Raw genomic sequence first — 27,999 nt, 5'->3', positions numbered from 1 at the left:
GGCAGAGTTTGCATTCAAGTGTTGGAAAAGAGATGGGTAAATTTTTTTTATTTGTAATAAAAAATTCTTTTATTGTAATGCCATTATTTCCATTTTCCAAGACCTTTGTTTGCAACAAAGTGTTTTTAAGTAGATAAGTTCCAAATGGAGGGTGTCAGATATTTCAAGGAAATTACCTGCTCAAGCCAAAATAACTTTCTTTCTTTCCAAACAAGCTGTCCAGATTTCTTTCTTTTCTCTTTAACCATTAGTCTTGCAGTAAAAGATCAGCCACATCTTTCCAATTTGAAGTTAAAACAAACTATATATGATCCATACAAGGAAATTTAGTTGGACATATTTAGATTTTGAGGGATCAAAGATTATTGATTCTAAAGGAAAATAGTACAATAAAATTATTGAAACAAAGAGATAAAGAAGAGGCATTGCGTTGTGAAGCATTTGGGATGCTTACAATTACAAATATGCCAACATATAATAGCGCAGCTGCAACTGCACAAAAATTCACTAATCCTGCAGGCTTCCGATAGCAGATGAAAGTACAGTCATTTATAAGAGATCTTCTCAAAGTACAGCATTCCCTAGTTCCATCACCCAATCAAATCACTCTAAATGTCACTATCTTAACTGAATTGACAGGATAACCCTCATCATTGATAATCCCAAATGACCATAAACCCCAAACTGTACAACAAAATATGCATGCCCTTGGCCTTGGTTTGGGTCATTAGGGACAGGGACCCCATGAAAAGTAAAAAAAAAAAAAGAAAGAAACACTGCTATACTCATTTTTAATATATGGAGTATGGAAAATGAAGTGGAAGCTTTCACTTGGTGGGGTGTAAGAGAAAGAGAAAGTGTGGGGCTGGATTTTCCTTAATAGCAAGACAAAGGAAAGAATAGTTAGGGGCAGTTAATTTTGTAGTAGGTTCCTCAACCATAGGGATGCTCGACTGGACAAATCACAGCCATTGGATGGATGTTTGGGCCGGGATTGGCGTAGGATTCTCAGTTGAGTACACGTGCTGCTATCTTTCCTCTCTCTCCCTTTACCTCTTTTTTATCTTTGCTTCCATGCATGGATTTCTCCTCCAAATATAATCAAGTTTTGAGAAAGAGAGAGAGAGTGAAAGCAAAACTAAAAAAAAAAAAAATTACTTACTCTCTCTTTTAACTTTTTTTTCTTCTTATTTGGCTTTGTTCATCGCCATCATTAGCAACAAAGGTAACAACCACAACAACAAAGTCCCCCACCTCTTCAAAGTTTTTATCTTTTCTTCATATTTCAACTACCCCAAGAAGCCATATTGACAGGGAGAGAGAGAGAGAGAGAGAGAGAAAAAAAAAAAAAAAGATAGCTAGTATAGTTAATTCAGTTAGGCCTCTTTGGTTCACTTTCTTTTGAGCTAGCAGATCTTATTTTTTCCTCAGAATTCTATGAAATCTGATATGGTTTCTTGTATCTGGTCAGCAAAAACCGTCATTTTGAACAAGTGCGCGACCAAATTTCAGCTACTACCTTAATTTTCTGATCTGGGGTCTTCCTATTTTTGTCTTTAGAGTTCTCTGTTTTATTACCATTTGGCTTTTCTAAGTGTAATGAGATCAAGAATTGAAGTTTTGTTTCCAATTCCTTGATCAGATTTAAAGTTTGAAAAGAGGTTTTTTTCTTCTGATTTGTGTTTTCTTTCTTGAATTTTGAATTGTCTTTTCAATGGAAGAAGATCAAGAATTCAAGCATGTATGCAAGTTTTGTAGCAAAAGCTTCCCCTGTGGTAGATCCTTGGGTGGTCATATGAGGTCTCACATGACTAACAACAATAATTCAGCTGAAACAGATAAAAAGCCCGGCAAGAAAAAGCTTATTTCTGTCAATAACGTTGGCAATGATGCTAACACTGAAACCGGTCTGGAAGCTGGGATTAATGGTGGTTATATTCTCAGAGAGAACCCCAAGAAGACATGGAGACTAGCAGATTCAAGTGAAGACACTTCAGTTCATGACAAGGTCTGCAAAGAGTGTGGCAAAGGTTTTCAATCTTGGAAAGCATTGTTTGGTCACATGAAGTGTCATTCAGAGAAAGAAAGAGCTTCCAATAATAGCTTGGTGGAGCAAGATTCTTGGACTAGTGCTAACCAAAAGCTGATCATGGATAGCCAATCTGACAATGAAACTGCTGCCCCAAGTAAAGGGAGGAGATCCAAAAGAAGAACAAGGTACATGGGCACTGCAAATTCTTCTACCTTCTCTTTAACTAACCATGCTTCCTCTTCCATGTCTGAGATTGAGCAAGAACAAGAAGAGGTTGCTCTAAGCTTGATGATGCTTTCTAGAGATGTGAATCATTGGGCTGGCTTGAATTCTGTTGCCGAATCTTCTGATAACAACTCTGTGTTTTTGGAAGCTAAAATTGATATCAAAGCTTCCATCTGTAATGGTAAGGTGGTTCAGAAGTTGAAAAAACAGAAAGAGAAGAAGTTAGAATCTGCTACAGTGGATTCTAAGACTTTCCAAACTGGAGCTGGACAATCAGAATTTTGTGCTTTTGGCCTGTCAAAAACTGGGGTTATTAGAGTGAATAAAAGTAAAAATGAAGTTTCTGTTGATGAGTCAGTCAAGTTTGAAAGAAACAGTAAGTCCCAGTTAGATGGTCAGTTTGGAGCAGAAAATTCTGAAGTTCAACTAGGCAAGAATTTTGTGATACAAACTGGAGTGAATCGATCTCAACTGGGTTCCAATAAGTTGAATTCAAGCAAGAGGAAGTTACAAGACTTCTCTTGTGATCCTGAACTGAAATCAGGTTCTGTGAACAAATTGACAACTGCTGTTCTTGATTCTGAATTCTGTCAGGATCCTCATAAGAGAAGCAAGTTTGAATGCACTACTTGTAACAAGATCTTTCACTCTTACCAAGCTCTAGGAGGTCATAGAGCTAGCCATAAAAAAATCAAGGGCTGCTTTGCTTCAAGAATTGACAGCAGTGAAAATAGCATCGAAACTGAAAACTCTCCTGACCCAGCAGCCGATGGCAAGCTTGTCAAATCAATTGGCAATGAAACCCCCGTTGCTCGCTTAGCTGCCGAGAGTGATGACAAGGCTGAGGTAAGCTATGGGGCTAAGAAGATAAAAGGGCATGAGTGCCCCATTTGTCTCAAGGTTTTCCCATCAGGCCAAGCCTTAGGTGGTCACAAGAGATCTCATTTAGTCGCCGAGGCAAAAGAGAACCAAACCATTGTCATTCAAAAGCCAATTCCTGAAATTCGTGATTTTCTTGATCTTAATCTGCCTGCTCCTGTTGAAGAAGAAACCAGTGGTCATGTGGGGTTCAAGCCATGGTGGGCTGGAAGCAGCCACAAGCACGAAGCATTAGTGGGGTTGATTTCCAACTGAGTTTCCAAATCCTTTCATCGCCATGGTTTTCCAATAAAGATTCAAAGAGTGTACACTGTACAGTACAAAAACAAAGCTTCTGCATATTATTTGATTCATTCTTTACAGATTCAAGAATTCACCAAAGGTACTGCTGCTTACAAGTTTTTCCATTAACCTCTTTTTGTTCTTACTTTCTCTATTCATTCTGATTTTGCTTCTAGGCCTGTTGATCTGTTATGACTTGAAACTTGGATACTGTTGAAACTTGGATACTGTAATTGAATATTTCAAGCTTCTCCTTGTCATATTTGGAATGTACTTTTCAATGAAAAGCAACTGTTTTTGAGGGCAATTATTTTTTCTTGGCACCAAAGGAGAAATGAGTGAAGTGTTGAAAATTGAATTGGTGTGTGAAGTCATGGGAAAAGATAAAAGCATTTTTATAATGTACACAAGGATGGCATGTGAGCTCAAAGATGGTTGTTTAGTCACCTACCATAAAGCATGACTATCCATCTCATTTCCCTTCTCTTTCTCATACTTTGTAGTCAGTACACTGCTGCTGTTAATTCATCGGTCTTTAGTCCAAAGACTAAGTCAGTTGAAAACTTCACGACATGATGACAACACTTAAATTTGATGATATTAATATTTGCGTCTTATAAAATTTCGATAATACGTATATTTATATTATATTTTATACAAAATTATATTATAATTAATGTCAAAATTTTAAATTATTTTTATATCGTATTTTAGGTTATTATATTTTTACTGATTTAGGTCATTTGTTAGTTCAGAAACATAAAAACAGTATAAGCCCAATATCAGTTGAAAATATATTGGATCGAATTACTAACTTGAATCATGATCCAATCAAATGACAAGTAGTAAAAAGAAAAACAAATTGAGCCTAACTCAATTCAACAACTTCAGTTCAATTCATGGATGCACGCTGTGCTGATTACGGGCCAAATCTGCAACATACTTGGCAGCAATGGTCATATATTACGTGTCTTTTTTTTTGTCTTTGAAATTCGGAAACTGAACACAGAAAAATAGTAGAGGGTAGCAACCATGATCATAGACATCGGATCATTCTTTACAGCAGGTTCATTATGAATTTAAAAGCACTTGCAGAATTCAAAATCATTCGGCCACCAATCCATCAACTTTAGCTAATGCCAGGGTGATGGTGCAGGCCCATGATGTTGCTAATGCACCAAATTCCCATATTAAACTTTTGATGATGCTTATGTAAATCAGACTCTTTTTTACAGATTGGGAACAAACAAAGTGCAGGATTAAACTAGTTTAGTAAAGCATGGACCTTGGACCTGGCAGGCAACAAAATGGAGTTGGCTGGGGTGTTTCCCTTGCTTTTACTAGCTGGCACTGGCAGTTGGTGCTAGCTCCTTTGTCAATTAGCAGAAAGAACTAACCAGCAACCACTACCAAGCAAAAATTTTGTATCTAGCTTAAGCTTTTTATCCATTTTTTTATTGTCACAATGGTTCTTGGATTTTATCAAATACATCCCCTTTTTCAACCATCAAAATAGATTTATTTATGTCGAATTTAGCAAATTCATTTTCTTTACTGCTTGAACCAATCTTTCATTGGTTGCTTTTTATCCACTTTATTATTAATAATAGTTTGTTTTGGTCTTCAAGTTAACTTTCCAACAGGAAATGCTTGATTTGGACAGATCAAGCAATCCAAAAAAAAAAAAAAGTGTGAGTGAAGATTGAAAAAGAAAAGCTCAAGGAAGCCTGATGCCTTCTGCCAATGTGTTATTGTTGTACTTCTTCAAGATACTATGGGACTTGTTATTTTCTTTTCTTTTGTCACTTTTTCTTTTTTCTTCTTTGAGCCTTTTTTGTTGGATGTGTGACTATGTTATGAAATTTGCGCTTTTTTTGCAGATCAAACTAAGCAGGAAGCCTTAAGCTATTGCTGCTTTTGTTATTTCATGATGAAAGTCAACTTTCAGTAGAAAAGGTTAAATTGGGTCTTAAAAATGGGTTGTTCATAGGCCCAATGGGGTTTTTTCTTTAAATTTTATTTTATTTTGTATATTTGAGTTTTTTACTCTTTAAATTTTATTTTATAATAATAAATAAAATATTCTGGTTTTATAAAATTAAAAAAAATTCAATTTTTAATGAAAATAAAAAATAAAATTCACCAAAGAAGGTAGTATTTAGTTTCAAAAAATAGTTTCATTTTTTATTTTTCAAAAAATTAAAAAATATGAGTGAAAACATATTTGATAATTAAAAATGAAAATAAATTTTAAAAAATTAATCAAATATGAAAATAAAAAAATATTTTTTTAATTATAAAAATAAGAGATGTACAATATTTTTTTCTTACGTTTTTACAAGTTATCATATTTAAATATTTTTTAATTTCATTAATTAATAAATATATATTATACTTATAATTAAATGATACTAATAATAATATTATTAAATATTTTATTTATTTTTATTTTTATATTTTAAAAAATAATTTTTATTTTCATTGATCATATATATATTTTTTTAAAACAAAAAATAAAAAATAAAATTTATTTTCTCAAATCAAACGAGGCTGAAATTTCTGATAATCCAATGGCGGAAATGAAATTGAGAGCATTGGCCCAATTAGGTTCAACTTCCAAAAGGCCCATTATGAAGCTCTTCCTCTTCTCCTTTGATTTCAAAATGCACAAATCCATGACAGCAGCAGCAACGAAAAAATCTTTAAAAAAAAAGAGAAAACTAAACCCTACCGCTAAAAATTATCTTCAAATTCACGCGAATGTTCCAGTCACAACAGCAACTGCAACAATCTTCATTTACTTACTTCCCTCAACCCTCAAATTCTATCCCCAATTCTCTATTATCATTTCCGCAACCACCAACCCTTCCCTCTCAGCCACTATTGTTCCCTCCAGGGACCGACCCGTATGCCCATACGGGTCAGTTCACCTTAACCCATGTCGAATTTGAAGCGCAGGCTCAATTTTATGAGGACCCAAATGTGGGTTCTGGGAGTTGGATCACTCGACAGGCTGATCCCATTAGATATGATGCTACTGTAAGTTTTTTTTTTGTCCCTTTTTTCGATGCAATTTTTTGTTTTTCCTGTATTGATTAATGTGAATTCTGGATTTTTTTTGTTGGACATGTGTAATTTTTTTGTATAATATTGGGATTTTTATGGAAATCTAAATTGGCCAGTACTAGTTTAAATTTAAACTCCAAAATTTGTACTATTCGAGGTCCAGCATTGAGTTTTTTTCCTAACTGAAAACCGTTAATAGGCTGTGGATTGATGCATTCTGGAATAAATTTTTATATCAGTCATACCATTTGTTATCCTTAATATCTATAGTTAAGTAAATATGAAGAACTTTTCGTTTGTCATGAAAGGGGTATTGTTTTGTTTCTGGGTCGACTAGCAGTCCTATAGTAGTTGGTGACTAAGGAATGTTTCTATTAATGAAGTTTGTGTTTTATGCTTTTAACTATCCTGAAAATGCCACCACAATATGATTGTGCTTATTATGTGTCTATATTCACAAATATCTGTGTTTACTCAATGATCCGGCTATCATCGTTTATATATTTATTTGTGTTAGTAGAATTTATGAATGGCTTTTTGTCATTTAGGTTGTTTATACTTTTTATATTTTGGGTTTTGCAGTCGTCAGTAGTGGCTTTGAATTCCTCTAGTAACAATGATTGGATGAATCAGTCTTTGGTGAATAAGGTACTAGGAAGCACACCAAATGAAAGCAAGCTGATTCAACCAGTGCGGTGCGAGGTTTGCAACATTTTGTGCAACACAAAAGATGTTTATGAGAAGCACCTCATGGGAAAGAAGCATCAGAAGAATTTGCAAGTAAAGATTAACCCTACAACTGCAATATTTCCGGAAGCTTCCAATACAATCAATAATGTAAGCATTGTGGGCCAAACGGGCAATGCTGGTGGACAGATGATATTTGGGGCTTCTGGTGTGGCAAATGGTCAGGAGTTGGAGAGAAAGAAGCAAAAGCTTTTGAGTGCCGGGGCAGCTGTTGATTCTGTTCGAATGTGCACCATATGCAATGTTGCTTGTAATAGCCATGACGCGTTCACTAAACATCTTTCTGGGAGAAGACATGCTGCCCAGGTACATTAATTAGTAAACTAGGATATTTCTGAATAGAGTTAAATTCCAAGTGTTTATTTTTATATTATTATTAACTTGCTTGTAAACATTATTTGACACTAGCCCACTAATGCCTGCTAGTACTGATTTTCTTCATGAGTTTGCTTTTCTTTTTCTAGAAAATGCAAGAAGTTTCAGCTTGGTTTAGTTCCGTATTAGTACAGTTATTTATTCTTTCTAATAACTTTTGCCAATCTGGAACCTATTTTATTAGTAATTCATTTGTTATCTTTGTAACTTGTAAGTTTGGTTTCTGCTTTCCATTTTCATAAGGTTCAAGTAGTATGACACTTATATGTGGGATCATGCAGGCTGGATTAATAGCTGTTGATGGGATTGGACCTTATCTTGCAGCCCTCCGAGCCAATGATCACTTTTGGAAGAAAGGCAAGAAGACAACTAAGATCTATCAATCCACATGGTGTGAAGTCTGCAAAATCAACTGTACCAGCAACGATGTCTATGCAAAACACTTGTCAGGAAAAAAACACCTGAAGAACCTGGAGAATTTGGAAAAATCTAAGAATGGCATCTGTGATCCTTCCATCGATACACCAGCAGCAAGAAATCTGATAATTGGATCAGTAGAGAACCCATCAGCAAATGGTAGCAATGGTGTTAATGTACAACAATCAGAGAAGAGGGCAGCAAAGCCTGAGGCATCCAAAGAGGATTTGGAGATGAAGAAAAGGAAAGTTATGCAGGGTGGAGCAGCAGCTGCTGCCGTTAGAGTCTGCACCATCTGTAATGTGGTATGCAATAGTCAGAAGGTCTTCAGCTATCATCTTACTGGACAGAAACATGGTGCCATGGTAAAGAAGCAAGCAGATGCCAGATAGAGACATAGATGGAGAATGCATGGAAAATTTCTCGTGATTATTGATTATTGTGATTCATGTGATTGTGTATGGCCTGGCCTGCCCACCGTGGCTTAATACATATCTAATTTCCCTCCCAAGGTGCGTTGCACTTAGATATAATGATTAGTTATTGATAATAAGATGAAAGATGGAGAAAGCATTCACCTTCCTACTTAGAGCCAATTGGTCCATGCTTAATCACATTTTTTTTAGTGTGGGTATGAGTAGCTTTCTAAATTCTAACATCATTAAATGCAAATTTACAGAAGGAAAATGTCAAAAGAATGGTATCTAAGACAAATTTTCTAATATCAATAGTTCTTGATACATTAAATTTAGTTTGGCCATTCAAATATAAAAATGAAAAAAAAAATTGTAATTGCAATAACAAATAACAATACAATTTCCATAACAATTTCTTAGAGGAATTATTTCTTTTGAGTCAGATGTTCTATATTATGGTTATGATTAAGTTTTGAATCCGAAACCTTCAATCCTGAAAGATTGGACTGATTTTCGGGCCAGATTCTTTTAAGGCATGTTTCGAGAAAGTCAAGAAACAGTAGATCAATTATGGATCTCGACCGGCAGTACTTTCCAATTTAAATTCTAATTCCTAAAAAGCTGAGCTGGCCAGTAGTGTGGCCATGAACATGATTGTCTTATGTTCTAAAATATTAAAATTATTTCCCGGTTAAATCGCCAACACTTTTTAATCCTTGCAAAAATCAGAAAAACATTGATTCCGGTCGCTTTTTCGAAAGGTGAAAACTTTCCATTGCCCATTTTCGTTTTCCTATAAACAGTTGCATTGTTTGTAAAGTTTGGCCAAATTCATTTTCTTGATAGATTTTTTATACCAAACTCATCAATTCAAGGTGGGTTCTGCTGTTTCTAGTATTTTTTTCATATATGTAAAATATAAATCATGATTTTTTTTCCATTCTTTTGGGTGTTTATAGTTTGTTTTGAATGATAAATTGCAATGTTTCCTTTTTTTTTTTTTTTGGAGTTTCTGACATTTCTGTTGTCGAAGTATCCTATTTACTTATCTATTTCTTGACGGGTTGTTTTTTTTTTCTTTTCTTTTTTTTTCCTGATCTTCAGGTAAAATTTTGATACTTGGGATATAAGAAGATTTGATTGATATCATTGCAAATGTCAAGTAGCTCAAGGAGTGATGGAGACAACTGTATTGATGTTTATGAACCCTTGGAGATTGAAACAAGATGCAAAGAGGTAGATTCTTTGCCTTGCTGTAATAACAAAGAAAATTTGTCTTCTATGTCTCAGGATTCTCGAAAATAGCCCTTTTTTTCTTGTCTTAACATTTATGCAAGTTGTTTAAGTTTTCATGAATTTCCTATAGTTTCTGTAATAGTCAACTTTAGTTGAACAGCTCAGGATAGTGGCTTGATAGCTCAAGCTGTCCTCTTCTTCTGTATTTTCATTTTGTTAGATAATGAAGCTTCATTTCATTACTCTGTTATCTGATGGAAGAACAAATGGTCTTTACTTACACATTAATATTTGAGCTTTTGAAGGTTGTTTGGTGTTATATTTATACAGCCGTTCACTGTATTTGTGCTTATAATAACGTTGTTAGTTTGTTATCAATCATGACTTTTAGTCTGTTCGTGCTTAAATTATGTTAGTCTGCCAATCTTTTTATATGCAGTTATGGAAAGAAAAAGAGATGTTGACAGAATCACAATCTCAGAGCTTTGAACTAATCAGGGTAATTTCTGTCTGCCTTGTAAGCCTGTCATCTGGAACATGCCATATGAAACTTTCATTATCCTTATATTCTTTTTCAAAGGAATTAAATTCCGGGATATGTATTTATGAAGCATAAAAAGTCTTCCCTGCATTAGCATTTCAATTTGCTATGACAATTGTGTTCTTCCTGCCCCCGGTACATTATAGTCTATTTGCCAGTCTCGCTGGAAAATAATTTTTCTGTATCACCTAGTTGGGGTTTCTAGAACTAATGTTTTCCTTATTGTGTACCAAGTAACTGATGGTGAATTATGGTAACACTAACAGCTGGGGATGCTGACGTCTGCAATTGCCATCTATACTGAGCTTTTAATGATAATTTTTTGCAATTGAAACTTTCATTATTCTATCTATATTTTCCAGCGTGTTTAGTAGCATGATCAAATATTGAATTGACTTGCAAGCATGCTGTTAAATTAACTCCTGGGGCCAGTTAATTTTTCCTTCCTTTTGGTCTTTGACCATCTCCTAAGATTTATAAACAAAGATCCTGAAGACTACTTGGTGGTTGAATTACAGTAGTTGAGAAAAATAAAAGGAAAAAAATGTGCTGCACCATTGAATATTTCAACCTTCAAACACAAACAAAAAAGGTAGCAATTGAGGTTTAAATCTTTCGATCTTCATTACTGTCTAATTGTAACTTGGTTCACTGCAGGCACTGGAACTATATGTGAAGTCATTGTCTGAAGCTCGTGTCCAAGACAAAAAACATATTCAGAAATTGGAAAGAGAGCTAAAAAACTGCTGTCAAGAAATAGGTAATGATATTTTTTCCTTGAAATATTGCTGAGGGTGTTAACTTGTGTTGCTTTTACTTGTTTATCTCATGGCCTTTCCTTTTGTGTGGAAGTAGCTCCTTGGCATCTGCTAATAGCTCCCATGCTACAGTTATGGTGCTCGTAAAGTATGCATTTCTCTTTGTGCTTTAAACGTGCAAGCAAGTTCTAGTCATCTTAATTTTCTTGCTTAGCTTAGTTGAATTGGATTTGTATTTTAAAAAAATTATAAAAACTCAAATTGTCACCAAGCTTTTATTTTTAACCATTTTGACTTTTTTATTTCCCTAACATTTGGTTGAGATAAATCGTTTCCATTCCTTCTACTAGTAGCACGGTTATTAAATACTGCAGTGGTGTGTTGTGTAGTAGGTTTCATTTGCCTTTTAGTCCAGGCAGGGTAAGTTAAAAGAATTGTTGTGGATCTTGTGATATTTTGGCTCTTTTGTCTATGGAAATTGTTCACTTGTGATATATCATATGATTTCTCTGAATAGATATTTGCATATGTTTTTCTTTCTTTATCTTTCTGTGAATGTGATCTCCTTTGTTCCTCAATAGTTCACCTTTATGATACTTATGGCATCATAGTATGTGGTATGAAAATTGGTTCCTCTCTAATCTTTGGACCATGTATTGAACGCTTAGTCTGTATCCTTTGTAGCACTGGTTGGATGATTGTCTGTACACTGCCTTGCATGCCTGACTTGAGTATAAGTTATTGTTCCTTCAGGCTTAACCTTATGAAGGTATTCTTCAGATTACTTGCAGAATCAACTAAGTGCTAGGAATGACGAGGTCAAGTGTCTAACTGATCATGTGCACAACTTTGAGATCAAATTAGCTGACATGGAAAGTTTACAGAAGAAAGTGGACAGGCTGATAGGAGAGTTGAACTGGTCGAAGTCTGATTGCTTGTTACTAATGCAGGAAATAGAGGACAAAGAAGAAGAGCTGCAACAGTCAGCTTTGTGCATAGAGAAATTGGAGGAGTCAGTTTCATCTATGGCACTGGAATCCCAGTGTGAAATAGAGAGCATGAAGCTTGATATAATGGCCCTGGAGCAGACATGCCTTGAAGCTAAGAAAACTGAGGAAGAACATGTTCAAGAAAAATTCAAGATGAATGTTTTAATTGAGGAACTTGAGGTTCAGCTTCAGAATGCACAGGAAATTATTGAAGCACTAGATAACGAAAACAAAGAGCTAAGAGGAAAGCTTATTACATCTGAAAAAAATGCCAAGATATTCTGTCAAAAGATCAAGGAATGGCTGAAAAGCAAGGACAGATCACAGCTCAATATGCATTCTGTCTTTGGTGAACCAGAAAGCATGATTACATTATTAAAAGATATAAGGTTAGCTGCAACCTAAAATTTGTTATATTTTTCCAATTAGGTTGCACGGTTATCCTGTGTGATCAAATACATTTTTTGACCGTGTGATACTTTGGGAAACAAAAGAAGTTTTTATTCATCACTTTAACATGTACATGCCTCTTTGTAGCCTATTCAGCATATGCCTGCTAAAAGATTTGTTTTCTAAAACTGTCTGATTCAATTATCCTAAATCATTTTTGTTACCTATCAAGGATCTTATAGTTTTTGATGAATTTCCTTCTTAATTCTTTGTAACATTTTTTAAATACTGTTGAAGTGGCTGCAAGGAACTCTTCGGTGTGCTTCTTCCAGAAGTGGCATTAGTGCTGGAATCTGATTCCAATTCGAAGGAACAGGCTGAAAGCATGTCACATCAGATAAATGATTATGATCTCCTGGTGAAGCAACTTAAGGTACAAATTATATCATTAAGAGAAATTATAGTTACCTTTTGTAGTGTTATGGGTGCCAACTAGGTTGAAATTGAGTTTAGTCAGCTCCATTCCCGTCGTCTATAGCTTTTGACATTTCACTTCTAGATTGAAACCAGTTGATCTTGAAAATGGTTACCAGGATGAACTGAGAGAGCAAAAGTTTAAAGCAAATGAAGAAGCGGAGGATCTAGCACAAGAAATGGCTGAGCTAAGATACCAGATGATGGGCTTGCTTGAAGAAGAGTGCAAGCGCCGTGCTTGCATTGAACAAGCATCTTTACAAAGAATAGCTGAGTTGGAGGTGCAGGTAAACACTGTTATGATAAGTGATCCTTTTTCTCACTGAGTGATGTATTTCGCTTGGAATTCTGATGTTTAGTACTGTTTCCCTTCTTTTTTTGTCAAGATTCAAAAACAGCCCCAAAATTCAGTTGCTGTTGTTAGACATCTCCATGAATCATAAGGACTAGCTGTGGTAAGGATTGTTGATGTCCGATACTTGGAAACCAAGTCGGATGTTGGTACTTTCCTGAATCTTTTTCTTTGCTTTTTTTTTTCTAGATTGCCCTTAAACAGTTTTTATATTTTATGTTTCCAATGCCCTACATGAACGTAAATGCAACTAATGGTAATATTCTTGCACTCAACTTATTTTCTTAAACAGCATGAGAATTTACTTGTCATTGGGGTTTGGTGGTGTACTTGCATTCATCTCCCCATTTTAAGTTATTACTACCAACTGGTTTGTGCTGGATTCGAACAGAAACGGCTTCCAATGGCTAACCTTAGGAAAGATGTATACCATTTGCATTGACCAAGGTTCGTGGAAGGACGGCAGTATGAGGCGGCCAAATATACCAAGGTAGAGATACTGATATAACAGTGTGCATTTGTATACACGTTTCGAGTTGAGTATAATTATTGTGCAGTAGTTTGTTGTTTGTTGCAGCTGGTTATGAAGCTACGATTTGCATTGGTGTTGTACATTTTTTCTACAAATTTCAGCAAAGAAAAGTTCAGTTTTGCAATTACATTCAAAAAGAGAAGACACTGCATCCGGATCTGGCTCCAAGAAAAATGCTGGATATGGTATTGTTTTCTCCCTCCCCCCATTTATACCTTGTAAGCTATGAAGTAAGGACATTTTTGAACCGCTTGTGTAACCATATTGTATTCGTATTTCATACTTTGACGCTTGCGACACGTCAAAATACATGTCTAATTTACCGAATATGACAAAGAGGAAGAAAATTCTCGTGTGGATATCACCCTCTATATTATTGTATTATTGTGTTTATCGTCAGTTTTTTTTTTTTTTACAAAGATTAATATTTTTTAAAAATCAATCTAATATTTATCATATATTTTATTGGATGATTTTAATATATAAAAATATTTTTAATAATGGCCATATCTCCATGTACGTATCATGTGATATCATATTACATGTCTTTATCCATGTTTCATAGCTCGTAAGATTAAGCATCGAGTGATATGAGGCAGCAAGTCGTTGGTATTGAATAGTATATGAGCCCAAATTGGTTTTCACAACAGTATCTCATGATGGAGTGCCAAAATAGTTGGAAAAACTTAAATTGTTTTGTCACATAGTTGTCTTTCCTTGAAGTTTCGCCAATTTTGTTTGGTGATGAGGTGGCATGTCATTTACTGAACGTGAAAAGGGTGTATTATATCATAATATATATATATATATATATATATTTTTTTTTTTTTTCATAGGAGAGCAAAGCTCTTATAAGAGGATAAAATGATGAGATTAGAATTTTTTTTATCACTAAAACGAAATCAAATATTCGGATGCTGATATGCCCTTAATCCAACGTTTTCATTGATTTTGTGTTTGTCAAAATTGTTGCTCAAGATTGTAAATAATCTCAACTTTCCTCGAGCCTTAATTCTAAATAAAAATTGAATAATGACCTTGCCAAGGTCAATAGTGAGCCTGATTTTTCTAGAATCTTGAAAAAAGGAAACCCCATTTGTCAATCTCATCTCTTTAGAAGAAAGAAATTGTCAAGCTTGATATGCCAAGCTTAAGAGAAAAGTCATTACTTAAAACAAATTGATTGTATCACACATTTTTCAATTAAAAGTTTATTCCTTTATTTAATTGCTATTTTTTATAAGATTATTTTGTTTTATTGTATTATGTTTTCCATTAAGTCATTTATAAAATCCGATTTATTAAAGTTATAATAAATAATAATAGATTTAAAATTATATTTGATTTTTCTTTTCAAAATAAAAAAATCATATTTCAAGCAACAAATGCTAAATACTCTGAAAATTTAAAATTTAAAATTTAAAATTTAAAACATTCTAAATGTACCTTAACTTAGAAAAAATAATATTAAAACTTAATTGTTAAAAAATTAAATTAATATTTCATGATTTTTAATATCAAAAATAAAAAAATAATTTTAGTATATGAAAATTTTTTTGATTTGAGACATTTTAAAAAATGAATAAAAAATAGAGAATTAATTTGTAAACGATTTTGGGAGTTTATTTTTTGCAACTTCTATTGTAGAATTAAACACTTAATTAGAGGTGTTTTATAAAAGCTTATCTAAGGAATTGTACCTACATTAAAATCCATTTTGATGTAACTATTCAATTTTTTTTTTAAATTTAATACTATTAATATATTAATATTTTTAAAATTAAAATTAATTAAATAATTTATTAATAAATAACATTTCAATATAAACCAATCAAATGTAAACTTAAAAAATCTTGTCAAGAAACTTGATTCAAATAAGACTAAACTCACAAATAGATTTAATTATTTAAAATATGTTATTATGATATAATATAAAAATAATATAAATAAAATATATAAAAATAATACATTTTAAAATTTTAACAAAATAAAAAAGATATTATATATTTTTTGTTAATAAAAATTATAATATATAATTTTTATAATATATTATATAAATATATAAATTATTAATATTTTATATAATATAAATACATAAATTATCAAAATTTTCTATTGCTCTATCTCTATCAATGAATAAGTCAACAATAAATATATATAATTTTTTTCAAAGGAAATTAGCGCATTAAGGTGGTGGGGAGCCGTTTTGGTCAAAATGGGGTGCGATCATCAACTCCATGTTTGATTTGTTCAAAAGTAAAAATATTTTTTTAGTCCTTTTCAAAAATATTATAATGTAATTATGTAACCTATTCTTATGAGAGGGAAAATTTTTTTTCTTTTTATTTTTTTAAATTTAAAATGGCAAGAAGCAAGATCTCTTAAACAATCTAATTACAGTTTGGCCATTTTCTTACCAGTTTCCATTTTCAAGACTTTATCTTTTGAGTCTCAGACGCGTTTGGCGTTTCATTCATCTCCCTCCCTATCTCTCTCTCTCTTTAAAACTCCTCATTTTTTAACATACCATTCGAAAACTTTTCTTTTCCTCTCGGTTTTGTAGTTTGAACTTCGTTTTCTGTTGAATTTCGCAAGATTTTCTCTGTATTTCCATTTCTTCAGGTACTCACAAGGTTCTATCTTTTCTTCTTTTCTTCCTTTCTTTCGTTTTTGCTTGCTTTCTGCATATGGGTTGTTTCAGTTTTCTTGCTTTTCTTATTGAAACAAAACGAACTTTCTGATTAACCAAACAAAACCCAGTTTTTCTTTCTCTTTTTTTCCTGTATTATGTGAATGATTTTTGGTCTTTTATGGATTTTTTTAGTATGAATTTTTGAGCATCCTAGGTTGATATCTTGAATTCCTGATGGGGGTTCTTTTTGAGTTTTGTACTTTGATGTTTGCTTCATGGGTTTCTTAGTTGCTTCTATGTTTGATCACCTGCCAGGAAAACTGCGAGAATCTTATGACTTGTCCTTTTTGTTCTCGGGGTCTTTTAGGGAGTGATGAAAAATACCAAGTCAACAATCATTCTTTGATGATAAATTTAGCATTTTAACATTCTTCTTCTAATTATGGGGTATTGTCCTTTCTGATTGTGTTACTTTGTATGTGAGTGGTGATCTACTTTTTTTTGTTGCTTTTGGCCTTTTGAATCCCTTTTTAGTCCGTTTTCTCAAGTATTACATGGTAAACTTTTCCCTCCATAACAATTTCAAACGGAAGAGTTTGAAGGCAAGAATTTTTTGTAATTGGATTTCATTATCTTCCTGATAATTTCACCTTTGGGGCTACAGGTTAATGCATATATTATCTACTTACCGAATTCGTTTGGTTTTCTGCCTTATGTCTCTAATTTTTCTTTGCTGCCGTGATTTAATATGTGAATGTTGATTTGATTTGCAGATTAAACAATATTTGACTTCTTCCTGTCAACTGCCTGATCAAGCAGCATATTTTTACTCATTAAAAGAATGTTAGGTTTAAAGAAATCTCCATTTAAGACTGCCAAGCATAATTCTGTTGATCCTGGGCGTGTTGCACCTCGCTCCAACCCGTTTGATTCTGGTGACAAGTTGGACAATAAGCAAACCCTTAAACCTTCCAGAAGGACTTCTTCTGAACCTACATTGAATCCTCCTAATTTTGGGACCAATCCTTTTGATGATGAAGAAGAGAAAGTGAAATCTTCTTCTTCTTCATATTGGCAAACTTCAGCATCACGAAACAACTATAAGAATGATTTTCGTGACTCTGGAGGACTAGAGAACCAATCAGTGCAAGAATTGGAGAACTATGCTGTCTACAAGGCTGAGGAGACTACAAAGACTGTGAATAACTGTATGAAGATTGCAGAAGAAATGAGAGAGGGTGCCACCAAGACTTTGATCACCTTACATCAGCAGGGTGAGCAAATTACCAGGACCCACGACGCGGCTGCTGGCATCGATCATCACCTTAGTCGGGTATGTCTTTTGTTTTGAAAAGCAAAACCTTATGCTAGATGATAGAAGAATAGCCATAGAATACAAAGTCAAGAAAAATTTTGTGATTGCTTCTTTCTTACAGTTTATAATTTCATAAATATGATGATATTTGGGTTTTGTTCATGTTGCTAGCACAATGATCATAGAGTCACCTAAAATTAAATTCTTAATGAGATAATGAGGTTTGAGTTAACACTTTTATAGGATTGATCGGATAGTATTCCCCCAGACATCACAATATGAAATGTTCATGTTATGAAACTTTAGAACCTGAAATCCTCTGTAGTCCGTTCCTCATTCAGTAGACTACTTTATAAGAAACCTACTTGAGGCATATAAGATCACTCACCTAACCTGCTCAGCTTTGTAAAAGCTGCTGTCTTGCTCTGCCACAGGCAATATCTCTGATCTACCCCATTAGACCATCTGCCTTGACACTGCATGGATCATCTCAACCACCTCCATCTGCTATGTAACTCATGATTTCTGCCTCTTCAGACAGTTTATAGAGGGAAATGTTTGATAAAATGCAGGAAGGAAACTAGTCTTTATAATAGGTAGCAATATAGTTTAACTAGAAATAAAGTAATTGTATCTTGGTGGAATTGCCAGTTTTTAAAAGTAGTTGAATTTCAGAATTTATAACTTTGGTGTTCCATGAAAATTTGCTCTTCTATGCATGTTCACCTTTCTTATCTCTTATCCCTCATCTTTCATTTCTTCCTTCGTGTGAAATGTTGTTTTTCTTTAAATTCACAAAATCCTTTCACTTGATTGTTAAATGTTAGACTTTCTGACTGCATAAATTTAGAGCCTAAGTGCTGGAAGTATATATTATTATTGATTGAAAGTGAATAAGTGATACATATGACTTGATTGATTGACTGTTTAACTGTCGATTTGTTCTCTTCTTGACCTTCAAAATATTAATAAATCTTTCAGTTTTCCTCGTCTTGATCAATCTTATGGAATAAAAGGGACACTCTTAATGATAGTATCTTTCTGATTACAGGGTGAGAAGCTTTTGGGAAGTCTTGGAGGCATGTTCTCTAAAACTTGGAAGCCAAAGAAGACTCGTCCAATAGTTGGCCCTGTTATAACAAGAGGTCATTTTTCTTTCCATACCCTGCATGAATTATCTGTTCGTTTTTTCCCTTTATTTGAGAAAAATTTGTATGATTTCCTGTAATTAAAGGTTGGTGGTGACTTTGGAATTGTTTCTACATCCATGTTTATTTGTTTTATTTTTAGGAACTGTATGTATAATACTGTAATTTACTTGGTCTACAGATGATTCACCTAAGAGAAGGGTTGGCCAGTTGGAACAGAGGGAGAAACTGGGATTGAATCCTGTTCCTAGGGGACAATCAAAATCTCGAACACCACCCCCTGAACCCACAAATGCATTTCAAAAAGTTGAGGTGTGTGTTGTGCCCACCCCCCCCCCCCCCCTTTTTTTTTTAAGAAAAATGATTTAAAAGATTAGTGCATGAGATGCAGACATGGAACAACCCACTAAGCTTCTTTTTTTTTTTTTTGGGTTTGTCTAAGCAGGTTGAAAAGGCAAAGCAGGATGATGCCCTCTCCGATTTAAGCAATCTACTGGGAGAGCTGAAGGATATGGCCGTTGATATGGGATCTGAAATTGAGAGGTTAGTTTCTTGTTAATTTTCTTAAATGGTAGCCTGTTTCTTTTTCATTTTTGGGTTCAACTCAATTATATTTTTAACTTCATTTGACTTTCAATCTTCCAATTTTAGATTAATTAAAAGGAAGTAAGTCACTTGTCGATTTTCTATTATGGTCATAAGCTCTGCTGCATTTTGCCTGCATTTTTGGTTACATAAGTACATTTGACACTAACAACTACGCTTAAACACTTATTGCAGGCAAAGTAAGTGTCTGAATGGTCTCGAAGATGATGTGGATGAACTAAATATCCGTGTGGGAGGTGCAAATCAACGTGCTCGTCGATTACTTGGGAAGTAAGACTTGCTTGCATATGCTGCCATCCTGTCCAACCCTTCTGTTGTTTCATTCTCTATCATAATGATCCCCATGCACATGCAAATTGGATTGAGACGGTCTCCTGCTTCTTTTCTTTTTTTCTCATCTATTAATATACATTTGAACTCTTATACAACTTATTTTTGACTACATTTCATGTATAATCATTACCCTACAATCATCTAATCACAATTCAAAATTATGTAAAATTTATCAAAATTTTGTATGAAATTTATACTTATAATTGATAGATTTTTACATAATTCTTTATTGTGATTGAATAATTGTAAGATTATAATAAAAAATATATAATAGGTGAAATGCATATGAAAATTTTCACTTGGTATCACCTTAATTACAGGTCTTGATGTAAAGATTCAAAACTAATAGTATCAACCAAAGGTTAATTTAGTGAATCGAAGTTTCATGGCAGTAATAATTTGTGATTTAAAATAATGTTATATCAAGATTATAAGATAATTTTCACCAACTCAAGCCCATGGGATCATCACTTTGAAGCTATGGTTAACAGATAAACTGTTACACTGCTTGGTATATGCAAGTACTAGCTATCTAAGATTTTTTTACATCAAAAAAATGAAAGAATAGGATTGACGGCGTGACTGAATTTTGGAACGAATTTTGGACCAAGGAGATCATGTATGCTCTTCAAACAACTAGTGTAAATCAACCAAAAAAATTCCATCCTATCTTCTCCTCTTCGTGTTGGAAGAGATGGGGGGTATTAAGGATATTAACATCAACAATGAAAACCATTAGACAAAGATGATGGGCAAAATCCAAGATTACAAACTAACAAACCCCAAAAATTCATAGGGTTAAAGCAATGAAACAGAAAATTTCACTGTAAGCCAAGATAAATCTAGTGACTAGTGAAAGCCAAATCTCTAAACAGAATAATGGCGTGTCCCGTTTTCTGGCAATACAGCAAAAGTCGTGATGTTAAATATGTCTCTAAAAGGCAAACGCAAATTACACAACCTAAAAGAGTAGGCCAACCTTCCCTGAGATTTACAATGCAGGCAGTGACCAGAGGGTTCTTGTATCCTAAAATTTATAATCCTCATCTAAAAGCAAACTGTCAGAAAGAGGGGCATAATTGCATATACCTGATCCATTGCAACGACAGTAGTATTTACTTCAATAAATCTATAAGAACCACAAGTCAGAGTTAAACTCAAGAAACATAATGATTACTAAGACAAAGAAGCCATTTGCAAGCATAAATGTTTCCATGGGTTCCATCTCTGAAAAGTAAACACAGCGATGAGCATATTTACACTAATAGTCGGAAAACTCTATGGGGTTTATGGATCTAGGCATCTAACATCGTCTTTAGGGTGCCTAAATCTGCCTAAACATGGAACATGAAAAAGATTTACCAAGATGGATCATACCAATAAATGATTTCAAACTCACCCTAATCTCTTTTCCAGCCATAAAACTTCATTAATCTCAATACAAGTTCCACTTCAGCAATTGAAGTTTTGTTGCCAAAGTAATATATGGCTAGGAATTGTTACTCCAAAATACCTTCAACCTTTGTCAAAAGCATGATAAAAAGGCCATTGGTTAAGCTAGGAAATACCATCGGACATGCTTCTCAAAACCTTTATCTAATAATTATCTAACTTCTACTGACTTCTTTAACTAGCACACCCTACATGCTAGGGGTTGTTAAAAGATTCCAATCTCAGAATCCATATCCAGATATCCTAAAAACTACTTCAGGTTTTACCTAAAGGAAGGGAAACAAGGCAAAGAGCGAAGGATATCATCAAAGACATTTCCTTCCCATAACAAGCCAATTGCCAGTAACTCAATGCCTGCAAAAGTAATCTAATTCAACTTTCAACTCAACAGATAATAATTTAAATCTCTAATATCATTCTTTTGCCTAAGTTCTCAAAAGGCCACAACTTGAATGTGTAATAAACATTTTGTTACATGACTAACATCTGAAAACATGGCTTCGACATGCTTGATATTTACAAGGATAAAGTGATTAACTAAAATAATGAGAATAACAAATCAATAATCAAATCAAAATTCCGCTTTCCCACATAAAAGAGCAACATGAACTAACAATCTAGCTATGATGAAGCTTCCAAATCTGCATATCTATTCAAGTTACACCTCCAACACCAAAAACCCAGATTATCTTACAGCTAAAAAGGGCAAAAAGGCATTAACTTACTAGCTAAAAGAACCATATAGTTCAATAAGACTAAAAAACCAAAATCCCATATGTCACATAAAACAAACAAAATTCCACATGCCATTAATCCAAACTGTGAATTAAATAACAAAATTCAACTTCATACACTACAAAAACTTAATCTTCACCTCAATGAGTCAAAGTTTATTCGAGCAAAAAGTAACGATATATTTTATTAAGAGGGTTTAATATCCATGATGCTTTTCACCTTTGGAGCATAGAGGGAATACACGATGGCTTGTCTTTTAGCGACTTCTAGCTGAGCTTTACCGTCGGAGAAAGCGGCGAACAGCTGGGAAGGGTCGGTTAAGTTCTTCTTGTCTCGAAACGCGTCGATGGTTCGTCGTTTTGTGTACTCTCTTACGTTGTAGTCGCAGAACTGACGCGCCACTCGGAGCAGTGAACGGTAAAGCTGGAGAACCTCGGCTCTCGTCGGCGCTGCTACCCCCGACGCCGCCATTTGTGATTTGCCTTTTTCTTTTTTTCTTTTTTTTTTAGATATTTATAGTGATTTTCTAGAGTCTTGTGGGAGGAGAGATTCTTCGCGTAGTAGCTTTGCCTTGCTGACTAAGACCACGGAGCCGTCGAGCAAAACGCGTCGTTTTAGCTTTTCATGATAAGAAAAAAAATTAAATGAAATTAACCAATAATCCAATCTGATATTCTCCTAAATAGGAGTAAATATAAATCCACTTATTTGAATTTGGATTTGAAATTTAAATTTGGACGATAAAAAGTGAGATTTTAAGTAATATAAAAAAATAATTAAAATTTTTTATATAAAAATAAATAAATAAATATTTAAAAATAATTCATAAATAAATTAATTCATCTATTAAATTTAATAAATAATCATAAATAATATTTTAAAATTTTAAAAATAAATAAATAAATCATAAATATAATAAAATTAATTTATATTCTTTTTTATATTTATAAAAATAAACAAACAAAATATTTAATATAAATTTAATTAAAATTCGTTTATTAAATTTAATAAATTATAATAAATAATATTTTAAAATTTGTTATTAAACTTAACAAGATGTAATTACATTTATTAATTAATTAAATTTTTAATATTTTATAAATATATAAACATATGTCAATAAATTTAAATTTTGTATGATATAATTTTTCATAATTAAATCATTATATTGAATTTCTTTACTTTTTAAAAGATTTAAAAAATAATAAATAAGTAAATATAATTTCTCTTTTTATATTCTACTAGTATTTTTTTTTTTAACTGGCCGAAAATATTATTCCTATTTACCATTTTCCTTCTAAGTTTTTCCCTCCCTTCATCTATGTCGGCAAAGGCCAGCAATAAAGTAGTAAAAGTTACTGTGCGAATCTTAGAAAAATATTTTTATATAAAAGAAAAGATGGTGTCGGATCTCCGTTATGTAAATTATAGAAAAAGGCGTTTATTTTCAGTCTCTTTGGGCTTAGATCTCTCTACCCCAAAAATGGCTTCCCTTTGGCCACTAACTTTGATTTGCATTTTCGCTTTCTCACTCTCCGTTGCTCATTCCAAAACTCTCAAGAGAGATGGTAAGTTTTCCTTTTGCTCTTTCCACTGGATCTTCATTTTCTTTTTTTGGGCTCTGTTTGGTTACCGAGAAAATGTAGCAAGAAATAGTTAAGAAAAAGAAATGTTTTTTTACTATACCCAGATTGTCATACTTGTTCGTTTCATTGAACTAAAAAAAACCCATGTTTTTGGTGCCAAGTAAGTTGGTTCTTTTAGTAATTGTGTTCATTTTTATGAATTAATGTTGTGATCTTGTTGTTTCTATAGTTACTTTTGGATCTTTGCAGAGATGATTTTTGCTTTGGTTATTTGTCCATACCCGTTTAGCTCGAATTTTTGTAGAGCAACTTAGTTGATATATTTACATAAATTGATCTTTGTTTAATGGTTTTGACCCTTTATTTTTGGCTAAAATCTAAGAATCTGTTTTATCAGTTTGCAAAATTAAAAGATAAGAGCTTTTAAGTTGGCTTTTAGGGATGTCTGATCTTTAATCTTTATTATTACTGTTGATGTTGTGAGAATTTGTTATCCCTGCATTTGCAAATTCCCCTTCCCTTTTGGCATCCTTTGTACCAAAAAGAAAAAATAGAATGTAAATGTGTGCAATGCAATGGCTTAATAGTTGGTTTTTTTTTTGGCAGTCAAAGCCTTAAATGAGATAAAAGCATCACTTGGATGGAGAGTGGTATATTCGTGGATTGGGGATGATCCCTGCGGAGATGGTGATTTACCACCTTGGTCTGGTGTAACTTGTTCTACTCAAGGAGACTATAGAGTTGTTACTGAATTGTAAGCATCATAGGTGCTATGCATCCTTTAAAAATTTTAATTTATGCCTCAATAAAAAGCTTAATATTCTTATTAGTGAAAGGCTATGCCTTTGCTTCATTAATGCAACCTAATGAACATAAAATGCGTTTTGCTCTCTCATTCTATGTTTTATTCCAACTTGTATCTACATCTTATGTTAGGGTTTGGGAAAAGATACTCAAGTGAATACTTTTCTGTCATAATTGAATTCAAATGCCTTTCCCTGTCTCATTCTATGTTTTACCAACTTGTATCAATAACTTATGTTGGGGGAAAGATACTCAAGTGAATGCTTTTCTGCCTTGATCCACTATTGAACATAATTCTATTTGTTTCTATCGATTTTGACCTTGGCTCATGATTATGAACATTTGCTTTTGCAGGGAAGTATATGCAGTATCAATTGTTGGTCCTTTTCCTATTGCTGTAACTAATTTGTTGGATTTAAGAAGGCTGTAAGTTCACTCTTTCTTGCCTATAAGCTAAAATGTTTTCACTCCGAAGATCAACAAAACCTGTTCCTTGTTATTCGTTTTCTGACTGTGCTTCAAAGTGAAAATCAAATCCTCTGTAAACTGGCTTCAAGTTACAAGATCTAATTTTGAGCTCATAAGTTCTTTTGGAGTCTTTTAGGAGTCTTTTAGGAGTTACAATATCGCTCTTGATCCATTGACCATGCAAATGAAATTGGCATTTTAAAACAGTAAGAACATATAAATGAATAAGCAACCTGTGCACTTTTTTTCTTCCTTCTAATAAGGGCAGAGAAAAAGAGAGAAAAAAAATATTGGGCTCATAACTCAATAGCATGATGCAAGAATGGGTTCTTCTCTTCACCTTTTTTATGTTGCTCCAATATCTTTGCACCTGCATCAATTGCCTTACTACACCTAATGTGGATTTGCGTGTCTTGTATACAGTTAATGTGAATAATTTGTACATCACCATTTACATTCAGTGCTATTAATTGTTTACATAATTACAATCCCCTGAATAGTGATGAAATAATGTATCATGTAGCATCTTGGAATGTGGTTAGTCTTGGTTCTCACTAACATAAAAGTAATTATATATACAAAATAAGCATAGGGGCTACCATGTAGATGTTTTAGCCTCTAAAATTAATTTAAGAGTTCTAAGTGTAAACTTTTTCCTTCTTGACTTTGCTAATTTGGGTAGGGATCTCCATAACAACAAGCTGACTGGCCCAATTCCTCCCCAAATTGGACGGCTGAGACGACTGAGAACGTTGTATGTTTTCTTCTTCTGTAAACTGTTATTGGTGTGGGAGACTTAATAATAACTCTCTCTTTCTCTAGATATCAGCATGAATTGACTTATTTCTTGTAATTCCCTTTGAGTTTCACTTAAGAGTATCTGCACTCTTGTTTTCCTTCAAAACTATTTTATACTGTATTTTGCTGTAAGTGAAGCAATTATCATTTCCAGGTCTTTGTTATTATTTAAGTAATTGCTCTGAAATATACCATATGCATCAGTTAGGCTACAGTATGTTATATAAAATATAAGAACCATGTCACCTTTACTTGCTATGTTACACTCGTCAGTAGATCCAAGCTTCATTATTGGATAACCACTAGACCAATACTTAGAATTGCCATTCTTTTTTAATGAAAGAATGGCTATAAAATTGTAGGCAAAAACATTTTAGTTGCTTCAAAATTTGTTATCTTTAATTTGAAATAAAGTTCTTTCAAATTTTAATGACTAACTTCCCCCAATTGTACAGAAATTTGAGGTGGAATAAACTCCAAGATGTCCTTCCTCCAGAGATTGGTGAGCTGAAAAGACTAACCCATCTGTGAGTATTTTTTATATTTGTTGAAATCTCTCTCTTTTAGCGTTCAATGTGTTTGTATGTACATGCATGCTGGAATGAGTTTGGAAATATCTAATTGAAATTTCTTCAGGTCTCTGAGCTTTAATAATTTTAAGGGTGAGATTCCGAGGGAGCTTGCCAATCTACCAGAGCTTCGCTATCTCTACCTTCAAGAAAACCGTTTCACTGGGCGAATTCCACCGGAATTGGGCACTTTACAAAACCTTCGGCACTTGTAATATTCTATCTACTCTTTGCTGTAACTTTCTGTAACATTTTGCAGTTATCCTTTATTGGCATAATTTTCATAACTATGCTAAATGATCATGTTTGTTTCTCCAGGGATGTTGGTAATAACCATTTGGTGGGTACTATTAGGGAGCTTATTCGTATTGAAGGAGGCTTTCCAGTTCTACGTAATTTGTATGTTATATTGTATTTATTAGTGTGTTATGAAACTCTTGTCAATTATTTTTGTGCAAGTTTTTGCATGATTTTGTTTTGCTATAAGATCCAGTGTGCATTTTTCTTAAGGTTTGCATTTGATGCAGGTATTTAAATAACAATTATTTGACTGGAGGAGTTCCTGCTCAGCTGGCTAATTTGACAAATTTGGAGATATTGTAAGTGCCACTAATATATTTATTTAAGTAATAGTCTAAGCAATTTGTATTATGGGATTCTTCTTCGCATTGGAATCACTTAAAACTTTTTTTTTTATCGGTTACAGGTACCTTTCATACAACAAGATGTCTGGAGTAATACCATCAGCACTTGGCCATATTCCTAAATTGACATATCTGTGAGATTTCCTGAAACAATTGTGTCTAGTTTGATTTGGAATTTTAGACTAATTTTCTTGCTGAGTCTCTTTCACTTTTTAACGGAAATGCTTTTCTTTTACTTGGCTAATTTTTAAGGAAAAAAAATAGGGGAGAGGGAGGGTGTTTATTGCATGAATAACAGATTGCATGAACGTATACTGTGTTTGATGTTTAACTTTTGCTTGTGAACTTCAACAATAACAGGTATTTGGATCATAACCAATTCTCAGGCAGGATTCCAGATGCATTCTATAAGCATCCTTTCTTAAAAGAACTGTGAGTTACCTTCATCACTTAATTTGCAAGGAAAATAGCCACTTCGGAAACTGAAAAAGAAATAAATAGTAACTTTTTTTCCTTGTACCAATTGCAGGTATATCGAAGGGAATGGTTTCCGGCCAGGTGTAAACCCCATTGGTGCACACAAGGTTCTTGAACTCTCAGACACAGATTTCTTGGTTTAATCAAACTGTCCAAAAGACTACTAGAAATCTCATGGCCATGGGTTCCAAGAAAGTATGGGGCTCGTATTTAATACTGTATTCTTTTACTATGCTAGAGGAAATAGTTATGCTAGTTATTCAAAGTCAGTGGTGTTTGTACTGTTGGTATGACAAGCATGTCCTTTAGAATTATCTGCAACGATATTGTATCAATATGTGGTGTTTTATGTAAACAGCTGAAAGCTGGAATTGAAGATGGACAATGATCAAATGTCACATTTGTATTAATGAAATTTGATTTTGAAAAGGAGAGGAAGCTGTCTTATTGGCCTTCAATTTATGTATGATGCTCTATTTTGTAACCAAAAAATATTACTGAAACTGAATCATTGTTTAAACTTCAAAAAAAAAAAAACATAGGTCTGAGTTTCTGAGTACTAAAAAGAAAAACTACTGATAATGCCATAAGATATTTTCCTTCTTGAACAAATAATGCCATAAGACTGGCTTTGATCTATTGAATGTGGATGTCAGTAGGGAAAAAAGGGGAAAAGAGAGCCCCTATTTCTGTTCTGCTGACTAAACAAAGCTGCAGTAAG

General features: G+C 33.4%; 6 protein-coding genes and 1 long non-coding RNA gene across 26 annotated transcripts; 5 read left to right on the top strand and 2 right to left on the bottom strand.

The window, feature by feature from the left end:
• Positions 1 to 3,981, top strand: LOC111290688 (uncharacterized). The gene has a single exon (XM_022882106.2). It carries the CDS (start codon positions 1,715 to 1,717, stop codon positions 3,389 to 3,391), a length of 1,677 nt encoding a protein of 558 aa, XP_022737841.2. The 5' UTR covers positions 1 to 1,714; the 3' UTR covers positions 3,392 to 3,981.
• A 2,092-nt stretch (positions 3,982 to 6,073) lies between these two features.
• Positions 6,074 to 8,608, top strand: LOC111289726 (uncharacterized). Its single transcript, XM_022880995.2, has 3 exons — positions 6,074 to 6,457; positions 7,067 to 7,537; positions 7,888 to 8,608. Exons 1-3 carry the CDS (start codon positions 6,179 to 6,181, stop codon positions 8,413 to 8,415), a joined length of 1,278 nt encoding a protein of 425 aa, XP_022736730.1. The 5' UTR covers positions 6,074 to 6,178; the 3' UTR covers positions 8,416 to 8,608.
• On the top strand, positions 8,401 to 14,104 carry LOC111290521 (uncharacterized). 19 transcript variants are annotated; one of them, XM_089768413.1, is made up of 11 exons: positions 9,174 to 9,314; positions 9,544 to 9,675; positions 10,115 to 10,174; positions 10,874 to 10,976; positions 11,755 to 12,352; positions 12,651 to 12,786; positions 12,947 to 13,114; positions 13,214 to 13,282; positions 13,369 to 13,435; positions 13,571 to 13,669; positions 13,757 to 14,104. In XM_089768413.1, exons 2-8 carry the CDS (start codon positions 9,595 to 9,597, stop codon positions 13,268 to 13,270), a joined length of 1,203 nt encoding a protein of 400 aa, XP_089624539.1. In that variant the 5' UTR covers positions 9,174 to 9,314; positions 9,544 to 9,594; the 3' UTR covers positions 13,271 to 13,282; positions 13,369 to 13,435; positions 13,571 to 13,669; positions 13,757 to 14,104. The 19 variants fall into 19 exon arrangements, with proteins under 19 accessions (XP_089624542.1, XP_089624528.1, XP_089624526.1 ...); XM_089768416.1 differs by lacking the exons at positions 9,174 to 9,314; positions 13,369 to 13,435 and adding an exon at positions 8,401 to 8,535 and having other exon boundaries at positions 13,214 to 13,328; XM_089768412.1 differs by lacking the exon at positions 13,369 to 13,435 and having other exon boundaries at positions 9,047 to 9,200; positions 13,740 to 14,104.
• A 1,994-nt stretch (positions 14,105 to 16,098) lies between these two features.
• LOC111289527 (SNAP25 homologous protein SNAP33-like) lies at positions 16,099 to 19,854 on the top strand. 2 transcript variants are annotated; one of them, XM_022880643.2, is made up of 6 exons: positions 16,099 to 16,333; positions 17,117 to 17,676; positions 18,710 to 18,803; positions 18,988 to 19,118; positions 19,252 to 19,349; positions 19,587 to 19,854. In XM_022880643.2, the coding sequence occupies exons 2-6, from the start codon at positions 17,185 to 17,187 to the stop codon at positions 19,684 to 19,686; spliced, it is 915 nt and encodes a 304-aa protein (XP_022736378.1). In that variant the 5' UTR covers positions 16,099 to 16,333; positions 17,117 to 17,184; the 3' UTR covers positions 19,687 to 19,854. The 2 variants fall into 2 exon arrangements, with proteins under 2 accessions (XP_022736378.1, XP_089624524.1); XM_089768398.1 differs by having other exon boundaries at positions 16,127 to 17,007.
• A 637-nt stretch (positions 19,855 to 20,491) lies between these two features.
• LOC149516212 (uncharacterized) lies at positions 20,492 to 20,852 on the bottom strand. The gene is made up of 2 exons (XR_016346554.1): positions 20,725 to 20,852; positions 20,492 to 20,641 (listed from the first exon to the last, which is right to left on the bottom strand). It is a non-coding gene; the product is annotated as an uncharacterized LOC149516212 (long non-coding RNA).
• A 1,123-nt stretch (positions 20,853 to 21,975) lies between these two features.
• LOC111289528 (uncharacterized) lies at positions 21,976 to 22,466 on the bottom strand. Its single transcript, XM_022880644.2, has one exon. It carries the CDS (start codon positions 22,401 to 22,403, stop codon positions 22,119 to 22,121), a length of 285 nt encoding a protein of 94 aa, XP_022736379.1. The 5' UTR covers positions 22,404 to 22,466; the 3' UTR covers positions 21,976 to 22,118.
• A 756-nt stretch (positions 22,467 to 23,222) lies between these two features.
• Positions 23,223 to 27,710, top strand: LOC111289768 (uncharacterized). The gene is made up of 11 exons (XM_022881078.2): positions 23,223 to 23,500; positions 24,125 to 24,272; positions 24,677 to 24,748; positions 25,473 to 25,544; positions 26,044 to 26,115; positions 26,225 to 26,368; positions 26,476 to 26,556; positions 26,685 to 26,756; positions 26,864 to 26,935; positions 27,162 to 27,233; positions 27,331 to 27,710. The coding sequence occupies exons 1-11, from the start codon at positions 23,254 to 23,256 to the stop codon at positions 27,419 to 27,421; spliced, it is 1,143 nt and encodes a 380-aa protein (XP_022736813.2). The 5' UTR covers positions 23,223 to 23,253; the 3' UTR covers positions 27,422 to 27,710.
• Positions 27,711 to 27,999: the final 289 nt, after the last annotated feature.

Source organism: Durio zibethinus, chromosome 11 (assembly GCF_047325235.1).
Source record: "Durio zibethinus cultivar Kanyao isolate XHJ-2024 chromosome 11, ASM4732523v1, whole genome shotgun sequence".
NCBI classification, from domain to species: Eukaryota; Viridiplantae; Streptophyta; class Magnoliopsida; order Malvales; family Malvaceae; genus Durio; species Durio zibethinus.
The sequence above is the reverse complement of the archived record's forward strand: the minus strand, read 5'-3'. Positions and strand labels throughout refer to the sequence as shown.